The 13,515-nt window shown below is 38.1% G+C and overlaps 2 protein-coding genes across 2 annotated transcripts; one reads left to right on the forward strand and one right to left on the reverse strand.

Annotated features, from left to right (window-relative positions):
- Window positions 1-2,655: 2,655 nt before the first annotated feature.
- On the reverse strand, window positions 2,656-4,167 carry LOC103719309 (F-box family protein). The gene has a single exon (XM_088710368.2). It carries the CDS (start codon window positions 3,972-3,974, stop codon window positions 2,880-2,882), a length of 1,095 nt encoding a protein of 364 aa, XP_088566494.1. The 5' UTR covers window positions 3,975-4,167; the 3' UTR covers window positions 2,656-2,879.
- A 7,975-nt stretch (window positions 4,168-12,142) lies between these two features.
- LOC103719312 (uncharacterized) lies at window positions 12,143-12,847 on the forward strand. The gene has a single exon (XM_008808500.6). The coding sequence runs from the start codon at window positions 12,218-12,220 to the stop codon at window positions 12,641-12,643; it is 426 nt and encodes a 141-aa protein (XP_008806722.1). The 5' UTR covers window positions 12,143-12,217; the 3' UTR covers window positions 12,644-12,847.
- Window positions 12,848-13,515: the final 668 nt, after the last annotated feature.

Raw genomic sequence — 13,515 nt, forward strand, 5'->3', positions numbered from 1 at the left:
GAGGGATACCTGCACTCCAACAACAACTAGAACTTTGAGCTATCACAACTGCCTTCGTCTGATAACCAGTTTGGTTGGTAGAGCCATTAAAAGTTGGATGCCAGTGATCAGGATTCAATTCCTGTACTCCCCCTGATTTCAGCTGTGTGTGAGAGAGAGACAGAGAGAGAGAGCCTTAGGAATCAAGATGAGTGAATTCAAGCCCATTCCTCAGGTGATTGTGCTTTTTCCTTGCTACCTCAGTAGTTACGGCTCGTCCACACCTGCTCTGCTCAGCTCTTGTTCGCACAACAAGAGCAAAGAAAAAGATCACACACACACACACACACACACACACACACACATCGAATTTAAAAAACACCAACAAAGGTAGGTCCCGTATGAACTTTGGATTGCAAATGTCATTTTCTGAAGAAGAAACAGAGCCAAACCGACCTCCATGATGCTCGAGCCGTTGCAAAGTGTTTCGCTTCATGTCAAAAGTGACAGACCATTCTTGTTGTTCAGTATTCTAGCTAACAAGATTTGGTCTCAAAAAAGTGCAACACAACATGAACCCCAAACATGTAAAAGATACTACCCAATGAAACTTCATATTAAGCTGCATCAAGATAACCAAGACTAATATATTTTGGCACTCTAAAAAGGTAGAACCATCAGCTATGAAGACAATGATTCACCTTGGCCGAGATTAACTGCATGAAAATTTAAATTTAGAGTGAAGGATAGCTGGCATAAATATTTAAATCTAGGATATGTTCCAGCCAACCTTTTGTGAGCCCTCTAATAAATCCAATTTGGATTGACTGCATGTTTGGTTAGTTTTGTGCGTGCATGTGTCAGTACCGAATGCACTCATCAGTAAACTTAAAAGAATGCCAAACTGGACCATGTGATGGCTTAATCTCTAGAACAACCTGAATCACAGTCCAATTCTACCACTGACTCCTCAGTCTTAACCTCCTTTCTTTTCTCATTTTTTTGGTGACTGCTTCTTTTTTTCATTTAGAAGGAAAAGGAAAACCCCACCTCTCCATTCTTGCTCTATCTCAAACAAATAAAATGGCCCCAGGACACAGTTGAACTTATTGCTATTGATGTTCCATCGCAGGTTGATGCATTAAAAATCTGAAACATTTTGTCCATATTGAGTATTGTGATTGTGTAAAATATTTTTGGGAACCATATTACCACCTAACTCCTTTTCAGTTCTTCTATAGTTGACATGTTCCTTAAGTCATTGCCACCATCACTCCTCTTCTCCTTGGAGATATTTCTTATCTACGTAAAAATTCCCACAGATTTGAGTGAGTACATTATATACACCTTTACTTTTCTTTCATGCAATGTATGAGTAGCCTTTTCCCCTTTGATCCAAAATGGTTAGGGGTCTTTTTTCCCTGGTATACATTTTATCAAAATTTTCTACTCCTAAATCTTCAGCTTGCTTCTTCATACTTGTTTTATGCTCTACCTACTCTATGCCACAGGAACCATCCTGCATTATTTGATATTAGATCCTACACTCATATGGAAAATCATAGATCACATGTCTCTTGTTTAATACCCTTGATCTTCTGTAACCATTTTTCTTCTCCTCGACCTCGCACATTCCTCTTCATCCCTGTTTTTACATATTTTCCCATCTTGAACCACAAGAACTATCTTAAATATTTGATATTGAAGCCTACACCCACTCAAGCGGAAGATCAGAGTGCCAACTAACAGTTACAAGATAACCCAACAAAGCATCCTAAGCAAAAGAGTGATTGAATACAATCATCAAGAGAAAACAGGTGAAAACTAGAAGCTAAAGGATTTGACCTCATATTTCAACAAGTTTATGATCCTACAAAATTGCAGATTTTATATAGCCCAGCATGGGATTGGATAAGGAAACAAAATCACATCTTTTGACCTGCTTTGTTCATTTTGAGTGTGGCATTATGATCTCGAGTGTAACTGAAATTGAAATGTCTTGATTGGCTTGAACTAGTCACTAGACCCCCAAAAGAAAATATTAAATTTGGTCTTGCACTAACAAAACATCATCCAAAACCAAAAATTTTAGACATTCCAGAAGAGGACTAGCATACAAACTCTTCATAACATCTCCATGTTTGTTGATCTGGTGATGAGCCTGATCTTTTTCAAAAATCATCATACACCTCGATGAAACCTGTTGGACTTCAATTTTTAACATCCTCCTTCTCCATAGATAACAATGATGAGGATTTCCCACATACTATATAAGGGAGATATTAGAAGGATTATGGCAATAATATCATTTATGCTATGTTGTTTGGGCATGGCAATGTGCTGAGACAATATATGTAGTCCACTATGAAAGCAACAAAGATTTAGCAATCTTTTGTTTTCCTAGGAAGCATTTTATCATTCAACCTGACTAATTATTTTAATTTTAAGTAATAAAATTCATATTTCAATAAAGTTTGTTAAACTAGTACCATCACCATTTTAACAAGAATATACACGAATATAAAAGAAACGAACAAGCAAGTATAAACAAATCTATCAAGCTTGCAATAGCCATCTTATCAACATACTAATTCATAATTTCAATTCTATTTTAGAGAGAGATATCTAATAAAATTAGCATAAAGCATGGTATCTTAATAACCAGTAAGCCACAAGTTCACCAGCAGTCAAGCACTATCCAACAAAACTTGACTGAGGAATTTCATAATTTCATCTGAACCAGAATCATACACATCAGAGTAAAGTAGAAGTGATAAAATAAAAAACTACTTAGACATGTCAATCCATTTACAGCACCTATCCATAGATATATACAATAATACTTATGAAGCAGTCAAAATAAGTATCCAACAGTAATTCCTCTGTTTAAACTCCGCACCTCAATGGCGGCAAGGAAAAAGTGAGGACTTGAAAGCATATGAAAAGAACCACAATGGGTATGTCGAAGCACCTCTCACAGCATATACCTCCTTCCACACCTTGCCACTCCGATCGTACACCAACACCTTCTTCTGCGTCGCCATGAAGATCGCATCTCTGCTCTGGCATATTGGGAACACACTAGCTGTGTATCCATTGATGCATCGGAGATGCACTTTATCCACTAAACTCCATTGGTCAGTCCCATGATCCCTCAAAACCCACACACTCATCCAGACCCCTGATATCTGAACCACCGACACCAACCCTTCCAGCTCCAGAAGATAAATTCTCGAGCCATATCTAGTTAGCAACACCTCATCCGGCAGCCAAATCTTCCCCCAAGCTCCTCCTGTTAAATCAAAAGCAAGAACATAAGTGCAGTTATGTGTCAGCCAATGAAGCGACTTGCTCGAGAACACGACCTGGCTGCGATTCATATGGGTGAATTCTTCGTATAAACACGAAATGGTTCGACTCCAAGCATTGGTTCTGGAATCGAACACCTGGCAGACCAACTGGTCCTGGGGCCGGTAGCCGAAGTGGCGGTGGAAGCCGGCGAGAACCACATGAAATGTCCAAGAAAACGGATCAAATGCAAAGCCGACGAGGGTAGCCTCGTACTCAGGCTGGCACCTGGTGAAGGGCCTCTCCCTCGTCCTCGGCAGCGCTCGGACCTCTCTGGTCATCGGATTACAAACGTAGTAGACCCCTCGATTCCTCATGCTAGCGCAGCAGAATAATCCGTTGCAAGAGGCTCTGATCTTAACCCTATCGTTCAAGAAATCCATTGAAAGCGCTGTCACCTCCCGGAATCGATCGATGAGGACGAGACGGGATGATTGATGGATGGAATCGGGGATTTCGATCAGCAAGGTAGGATCTTTGGCAGATGTTTGGAAGTAGAGGTCGATGAAGTGCTTCTCGGAGGGCAATCGCCGCCATAATTTGCACACGGACTTGAATCTGAAGACGGATTTGATGGGCAATCTCGCGAGAATTTGAACCACGACGTCGTCAGGGAGGAATCCATTGGGAAAATTGGAGGAATTCATCGGCTTTCCTTTGGATTGGGGGAGAGATTTGGGGTTAAAGAAGGGATTTTTGAGAGAAGATCGAGGCTGAGGTTTGGATGCGGCGGAATGGAGAATCCGCCATTAACGGCCGCTATAAGTGCTCCCATATTGAGAATAATTGGCCCTAATTGCCCATTTCATTTTTCATCAAAAAAAAAAAAATTTCTGAAAAGAAATCTCTCTGTTAGCTGAAAAAAAGTATATTTCTAATTCAACGAATATGTCCTTATTTTTTAATTATTGTTTATCTTTTCTCTTAGTAGCAAATAATAATTGATATGGCAATTATTATTGTATTCCCAAAAAAATTCAGTCAAAGAGTTAAATCAGTAAATAATTGTTGCTATTTTAATTGTGGTGATAACATCACCTAGACCGGCTAAATGACTTAATATTCTGACTTAATATTCTCAGTAGATTGTTGCTATAAATCAAAAAATCATTTGAAAACTGAGGCGCCAAAATGCTCCTCAACTTTTTTAGTTTTGTTGGTACTTAATAAAGAGTGAACATTATTTTGAGGATATGGCCATTTCATAGAAACATTGGTGTTTCGTGGCTAGGATGAAATCAATGATTGTTATTTGTTAAGAGTTAGGACCAACTTTTATCCAAATATTTTTTGAAACAAAATAATAGTTATTTATTAACAATGTTAAAATAAATCAATACTCTCTCAAGAAACTGTGTTAATTACATATTCAACTAGACGCTATTGTTGTTGTTGTTATAATAGTATTGTCAAAATTAGTACTTATTGGCTTAATAAGAAACTAAATTGGCACCTAGAGAATTGCTGTTATTATAATAGTATTGTTAACATTAGTACTTATTGGCTTAATATGAATCTAAATTGGCACCTAGAGAGTGAACCTCCACCTGATAAACTTTAACTTGACAACCAATTCAGATTTAAATGGGCAAGACCTAGCCACTTCTTTTAGCTAAGAACATTCTTATAGTTTCATTCTTATACAATTCCGTGCTGTTTGGGTCTCTTCCCCCCACTAACCCCTTGCCCTTTCCTCTCCCTCTTTCCCCCTCCTCCTCCTCTCCGATCTGATACTTAGATAGCACTTTTTCCTAAAATCCCTGGAAGTTAGAGCTTAGGCCCAACGGTTTCATGACGGGCCTGGCCCAAGTCGGGATCTCATCAAGACCGGAATAAATCGGGCCAACTTGGACTTCCAGGCTAAAAATCGGAGTCTGAGCTTAGTCTTTCTTGGGCTGGGTGATCGGCCCTCTCGGGCAAGCCTGGCCCATTTCCAGCTCCGCTATTACCCTTCTCAATTCCACTGGATAAACCCCGATTCTTTCTGGAACAAGGTTAATGGTTCTTAATGATAACCATTAGATGCCACAAAGTTTGCACTCACCTTCATTGCTTCATACAAGCATCAAAGTTTTAAATTATATTTCCATGTTTAAGATACTTTAGATTTATCTACATTATTATTATTATTATTATTTTGAGAACAAAGAGGGATGGAATTCATCTAGAATTGGGTGACTTCACCAACTAACCTACTTGGCACCTCTCTTTATGGTCGCAATAAGCAAAATCTTCGGGGTTTTTTTTTTAATAGTGAAAAAAATTGGGGTTTGTGTGAACATGCAACATTCCATCACCCATGCAATGATCATAAGCTCTGTGTAGGTTTTGGTGGACAACCTTGAAGTAGACCTAAAAAATGTGAAACAAGTATATGTAATTCTTTATTCCATGTGCATATAATTTTAATGAAGAGTTGGATACAGAGTTCATTGGTAACAGAATACCAAAAATTAAATTGTAGCTGAAGTTGGACCAATGTGATATGTTTGAATTGGTAAGTTGTCGCCAAAGCCTCAAAGAACTCTCAAAATTTTCGGGTACACATGGTCTAGATATGGTGACTATGCTGGATAGCAAGAATATGATATCTTGGCTTGCTGGCTAGGAAGGCTTGACATGAGACTATTAATTGGTTGCAGGATCTGCTGTTCAGAAATAATTTCTTCAAAAAATGATATCCTCTTATTGTTATACTTTCTAATAGGGATGACAATCAGGTCGGATTGAGTCAAATATAGGTCGGATTAGATGAGGGTTGGATCAAAAATTTCCAAATCCAACCTATTTATTAAACAAATAAAAATTTTAAATTTGTTTCCGACTTTTTTATTAAATAGGTAATCCGATCCAACCGACATAACACATTTATTAAATACGTTATATGAGTTATATAAGTTAGATGGATTTTTAATGGATTAAATGAATTTAAACAAGTTAAACGAGTTAAGCGGGTCAGGCTAAACAAATTAGAAACATATTAAGCTAATTTTGAAAAGGTTAAATAGATTTTAAACAGGTTAAACGGATCAGGACATAACCGAATCTAATTATTAAATAGATCAAAATGGGTTAAATATCTCAAAGGTTTAAACTTAAATTCAACTTATTTAATAAATAGATTTAGATAGTTTGACTTATTTACGATCCAAACCTATTTATGTCAAACTCAAATATGCTTAAAATGGAGCATTCTCGAGTGGGTCGGATCATAAATTGCTACCTTACTTTCCAGTGGATCCCATATTTGATGAAAGAAAAAAAATGCTGGAATATTTTTTTTTTCCTGTCATCCGGCCCATAACCTGAAGGTTGGTTTTGGTATCTATAACTCGAGACAGAGACATGCTTCTCTGACGACGAGGGCAACTGGAAGTTTACTCCTGAATTCGCACCCACTGTGGGCTAATGTGGTAACATCAAAGTACAAATGGTTCCAAGAGCCACTACTCTCTAGGCCGAAGTAAGTCCCCTGTCTGGAGAGCTCTTTGTAGGTGCTCACCTCGTTCAAACTGGCTTCCCATGGTACCTGTTGGGGTTCAAATTTGGCCTGAGGGTGACCATGCCGGAGGAAGCCAAGAAGACGCCGAACAGGACGGAAAAAGGGTGCCACCTCCTGCGCTCCAGGTTCCTTGCACAAAGCTTTGGCCGATGATTCTAGCGAAGTCCCTCCGATGGCTAAGTTAACAGTGTTTTTGGAGAAGTTAGGAGGAGTTTCAGAGTGCCTTTCAATGGCCTCTTCTTTCTTATCGAGGGCCTTTCTCTACCTCCTTTTTATAGGATGAGAGTCTCGACCGTTACCTGAAGTCTCAGGCCAATTTATGATCAGCTGGCCATTAGCTAGAGGCGGCATGAATCACAAAGATCAATCCCGCGGGCAGAGAATTCGAAAGATATATTTTCAGATTTGTTCTGAAAATCCGTCACATCATTCCAAGCAGAAGTGGTTGAGAGAGCTTTAGAATGCGTGGGTGCATGCTCCCTCTTGAGGCGTTACCTGATGGTATGCGAGTAGCCAATCACGAATGCCCCGCCCCTCCGAGGCGGCCATCATGATGATCGATTTTTAATATCGTGATTTAGGAAGATCTGCTAAGAAAGCTTCTGGATCTGCCGCATGGCATGATCTGGCCGCTTGGCCATTCGGGCAGGCCGATCAGAGCCGTTGAAGTAGGCTATATAAAGCTTTGAGGAGGAACCATTCCTTTTGTGCTGAAGATCCACGGGATCTTCGACAGGATCAAGGTTGACAGGGCCGAGATCGGCTCGACTCTTAGCGGGGTCGAGGCCTGGCCTGCTCGGTAGGAATTGGGTGGTTCCACGCTGGAGTAAGACGATCCATTTTACCTCCCATCAGTACCTATTGGCAATGGCCACCCCATTAAGAAGTTGAGTTGCCCGTGAATTAGAGCTGATCATGGGCCTTCTGGCCCGCCCAGCCCGGCCCGAAATTTTTCGGGCTTGGGCATTAAAAAAAGGCCCATGGGTCGGGCCTGGGCAAGAAAAGCGGCCAGACCAAAAAAATCGGACCGCCCTGGTCGGGCCATTCTGGCCCATTTTCAGATTCCAAACAAAGAAAAAATTGGGCCTGTCGGGTCGGGCCGGGCTAGACGGGCTTAGAACTAGATTTATAAAGTCGGATCGGGCCTGGACAAAAATTTAAGCCCGACAGTCGGGCCGGGCCTGGGCATAGCCATCGGGCCTAATTTCTACTGTAGAGCCCGGCCCGGCCCGGGTTTTGATCAGCTCTACCGTGAATCAATGATGCCTCCCAAGATATTGAGCTGCCCCAGAGTCAATGATGCCTCCCGAGATGTTAAGCTGTCCTTAAATCAATGATGCCTCCCATGAGCTGCCCCTCAATCAATGATGCCTACCAAGATATTAGGCTGCCCTTAAATCAATGATGCATCCATGGGTAAGCTGCCCACAAACTTCAACAATGTTATTTGCAACAACACCAAAGTTACAACTTCAAGCAAGTAGGACAAAGCCTTTGCTTGACACTGTGTTCTCCTAGGATTTGGTGGAAACAATTTCATTGATTCTTATTCCTATGGACCACCAATAGTTCAAAAATTACATTGAAAAACATTTATTACAGGGACCCATGTAGGAATGCATTCGAAAGATTTTGGATACTTATACATCACCAATAGAGTTAAATAATACCTTTCAGCTAGTTTTTTTGGATGAGAAGAAGTTAAAACAACCTGACCTAAGTCATATCTAATCCAAACATACAAAATCGGATCATATATAACAGCACCCCCCTCCATATTAAAAACAATGCCTTTTCCAACTTGTTGGATGAACCATGGCTTAAACTAATCCCATTCCTTTCATCAGCAACCTCCTCTCCTCCCCGCTCCTTTGGCTCAGTTGTGCTTAAATATTCATGGTTTATCTAAGTGAATGCTTATTTACAATTATAGTATGCAAACTTATTGGCCTCCTTTTGATCACTTATATTTTTAACTATTAAAACAATTGCTATTACGGATCTGACCCGGTCCGATCCCAATCCAAGCCCGAATATCTTGGAGTTTAAACCTGTCTACAATTTTCTTTCAGTCCATCGATCAATTGAATGGGTCCAAAATCATGACCTGAAGGTAACTAGGCGAGGTATGGATCAAGCATTCCCCCAAAGTCCCAACCATTTGCCGCCCTAATAAATATGATAGCTTTCCAGATCAAAGAAAAAAGGAACAAAAAGTGGGTGGATGTGGTGGTGGTAAGTGGCGCCATTAACGCATTATTTTCTTCCTTCCATCATTGCATGAGCAATATTGTTGAGACAGCGGCAGATGCAACGCCAACTTTAAAAAGCCTAGAGTCATTAAATGAAATACTTGTCCAGAACACGTTTCACACCTTACTTTTTTTTATTTTTTTTTTCTTTTTCAAGTATATCAGCCGCTTATACTAATCTCGCACGAGCATTGCCATCAAAGTCAAGAAAAAAAATACTCTACAGAGATAGAGAAATAGATACAAAGCATGTCTTAAGATGGTTAGGAGCAGAAAATTTACAATGTATCTTTTTGGGCAATGTTTGGATTTATCAAAAGAAAAGGCGAGAGAAAATTATAGACTGAGACATTAAGTTTTTTTCTTTTTCTAAAGTGCTGTGACACTTTAACATATGTTTGGCAAACAAACTGAGAAAGTACTTTTGTGTGACAAAATGACTATAAAGGACATTACCAGTATTATACAATAGAGCATAATAGAATATAATATGTATTAATACATAAATATATGATATAGTATAATATTAATGTAATGTAATATAATATTATTATAATATAGTACTATAACATTATGTATTATAAAATAATAATTTAATATAATATTAAATTATTTAACATAACATATCAATGTATTATGATATAATGTAATATACTATTATATTTATAGTATAATATAATAATAAATATATAAAATATTATAATTATTAGTGTAAATTAATTTTTCATCCTTCTAATAACTATTTATCTCTCTAACAAATTTTCTAACTAGGTGATAAAATTGGTTAACTTATTACTAATATTTTTATTTATTTATTTATTTAGATCAGATTATTTGTCACTCACTCATTATTTTTCTTTTTATTTATTTATTTATTTATTTATTATTTTATTGAAATATAGAGGAGTCACCGGCCATGGGTAGTGGTCGGCATGGTGGCTGCCACCATGAGCAGCCACGAGCTCCCAAAATAAAACAAAAAAGGAAAAAAAAAGAAAAAGAAGAAGGAACAGAGGCGGCGGCATTGAGAGGAAGAAGAAGATAGAGAGGGGGAGGGGGAGGATGGGTGAGAGAGGAAGAGGCGGGATGAAAATTTTGGGGAAAAAAGTGTGATTTAAATAAGGGTATTTTGGTCCAAAAAACAACTTCCCGACAAAGCTGAAAACAACGTTTTCGAAAAGCTCCAAATTGGAGCTTCTCCCCAAAAGCTGCTTTCAGCTTCCCGCAAAAGCTGAAACAGTTTTTCAAAAATTTTACCAAACACTATTTTTTATCTAAAAGTATTTTTGAAAGGCCAGAAAGTACTTTTTGGCCCTCCAAAAGCTCTTCCAAATATGACCTTAGCATGTTTTGGTTCTATTTGGATTCTCCTTAAAAAGCTTTTAGCATGTTTTGTATGACATAGAAACAGATTCTGAATGATTCTTTTTCTAATAGCTTTAGGTGATTTGAAATGATTGATGGGTAAGGACAAATGTCGATTCTTAGAACAATCCTACGTACAGGGGGATCAAAAGGTCGCATGCAGAAAGAGAAAAACACATGTTGACATCGTCCGTTGGGTTAACATTCTTGTTACATTAGAAAAAACAAAATTTTTCACTTAAATATTTATTTTAAAAAATTAATTTTTAAAAATATAATATATTAAAAAATATTTTAGTATGTTTGATTGATTACGAGAAAATAGTACATCTGAAAGTGGTATACAACACATATTATACTCTTAATAAAAGAAAAAAAGTGTATCCATTGATTTTCATGGCTTATGAGTACTTTTAAAAAAAATACTAATTTCTAACTGATAGAAAAATAGCTTTTTCATGTCTTTAATGATTTTTTTTTAATGAAACAAAGATAACTTATTTTCATAAAAATGCTATTTTCTAATCTTTTTTCTTTAAAAACTCCAACCAAATAATATTTTTTTGTTTTCCTACTCACCATACTTTTTCTCCTCCTTCTCTTACGAACCAAATGAGAACATTTCTTTTAAGTTGAAGGGTGTACAAATACATTGATTCAAAAAAAATAATTAATATCAAGAAAATACTTTGAAAAAGCAAAATGACGGTAATAAATATTCAATGGTATTATATTTATATGATCTACTCTCATAATACTCTCAGCATACACAAATACACACATTCATGCATGTAAAAGAGCGGTGCATGCATAGGTAATTTATGATAAGCAATAGAGAGAGGATGACATTTATATACCTTATTTTATTATTTTGAGCATATTTATGTTCATTGGAAGTTAGCTACAACTTAGAAATTAGTTATTATCACAAGAAAAACATGATTACAAGACATTCAAAGCGAAACGGCATCGGCGTGGACAAGTCCACGTTTCAATTTATTCTCCCAACTACACTAGTTTATTGTGATAAGACAAAATCATCAAAGTGCCCCTCCTTGTGCATAAAATCACCATGACGCCATCTGCAGCATATTTGTGGTTATGAAATTATAGATGATTAAGCTAAAAGCAAGCCAGTTCAGGTTGAATTAAAATGAGAAAAAATTGCTCTAAAGCATTTTGGCTATCTGCATGCCACTCTAATCAACATAACAATCTGATAATTATAAGTATAACACCACCAAAGTACTGTTCTGATGTATATGTCCCTATTAGTGTAAGGTCTCGAAGAAAGTTGGATTGGGGCAAAATTACATTAATTACAAAGGCAAAATGTATGGCATAAGTTTCTGAAGAATTATGAAAAAAATATATTAGAGCTATATTTTTTAAAGAAATTAGAGTTACATTTAAACATCTATGGAATTACATAACGAGAAGGCATCCAATTAGTACTTCTTTCTGAGATTTCTAAGAATAATAGCGACATCTCATGCCAGCTGACTCACAATTTAAAGATTACATTCCGGATTTCTTAGCTTTGGTATGGTTGGGACAATGTGTCCAAGTCAAGCATTACCTTGCCTCCCAACCACCTATGTCATCATCACATACATAAGAATGGTAGAGGTAGAAGTGAAATTATTTGGAAATTTCTGGGCAGTTGGATCACCAATTTCTTATATTAACACACTCGCACTCCCTCTTGCAGCCCCACCCCAAGTCCCACACAAAGGAAGACCACCTGCAAGGTGACAAAAGAGCCCAAAAGATGACTCTCATCACAGAGGAGCTCAAGGCCAAGGCTGAGGTCTACTATGGCGATGAGATCTGCCAAGAGAAGTCCAAGTTCCTCCTCCAAGAAGTAAGCCTCCCCAGGGGCCTCCTCCCCTTGAAGGACATCATAGAGTGCGGCTATGTGGAGGAGACTGGCTTTGTTTGGCTCAAACAAAGGAAGAAGATTGAGCATTGCTTTGGCAAGATAGGGAGGCTGGTCTCCTATGGCCCTGAGATAACTGCCTATGTGGAGAAGTGCAAGATCAAGAATCTGACTGGTGTGAAGGCCAAAGAGCTCTTGATTTGGGTCAGTCTAAACGAAATCTCCGTCAACGACCCGCCGACCGGGAAGCTGACCTGCAAGGGCCCTGCAGGGTTTTTCCGGACCTACCCGACGTCGGCTTTCGAGCTCGAGGAGTAGAAGAAGATGGAGGCAATGGTGCCTCCCTTGGACCAAGCTTCGCCAGTGCTTTCTTAAGAAGATATCATCCTTCTAGGTTAAAGTGGTGCACTTGGCTCCACATTTACTGTTGCTTCCCTTTCCTAAGCAGTATGGCTATCTAAGTTATTTGTTACATGTGATGCTTTATAACTGGTCTTTGGCTCTATGCCATATGCGTTCTTATCTTGTTAGTGGATGTTTGTGCATGTCTCTTTACCTCTTACCTTTTTTTCCTTCCTTCTCTTTTGCTTTTCACTTTTAGCCTTGATGGCAACATATATATATACTTCTTTCCATATGATAAGAGTTTTATTTTTCTGAACAATTCCATATGATAAGTGATTAAATTTCAGCTACAACAGATCATGTAACCAATCTGTTTATACCTTCTTGGTATAACAACCCATCTTGACCTCTTGTAACAACTCCAGATTATACCAAGCTATATTATCTCTTACCAACATATATATCCATAACTTGGACGTATAAGCTATATCATATCTTTCATGTTGATAATTAAAAGAAAAAAAGCTGGAGAACCAATAAAGAAACCACTCCCTAAGAAATGCAGAAGAATCTTGTGCTAAGATGAAGAAATGCAGAAGGTTCTGCGTGAATGAGGCAGCTGAATTCCAATCATTAAAGGGATAGTTTCATCACCCAGCAAAACTTGGATGAAGGTAAGACGATCGCTTTCAATTTACAGATTGCTACTCCCTAGCCATGTAGCCTTACCAAATGCTTCAGAAAGACCATGGTGAAGTGCCCTTGGTATGAGTTTCAGAAAAGAATAATCCTTTTGTTGCGATAAAGCATTTAAATGTGCAGTTCAAGACATCCTAGCGGCACAG

Source organism: Phoenix dactylifera, chromosome 14 (genome assembly GCF_051530095.1).
Source record: "Phoenix dactylifera cultivar Ajwa chromosome 14, Ajwa_hap1_PhDact_Kaust_v1.1, whole genome shotgun sequence".
Lineage (NCBI taxonomy): Eukaryota > Viridiplantae > Streptophyta > Magnoliopsida > Arecales > Arecaceae > Phoenix > Phoenix dactylifera.

Bases quoted from the DNA above. Each gene is read 5' to 3' on its own strand.
- LOC103719309 (XM_088710368.2), bottom strand. From the start codon at position 3,974: ATGAATTCCTCCAATTTTCCCAATGGATTCCTCCCTGACGACGTCGTG.
- LOC103719312 (XM_008808500.6), top strand. From the start codon at position 12,218: ATGACTCTCATCACAGAGGAGCTCAAGGCCAAGGCTGAGGTCTACTAT.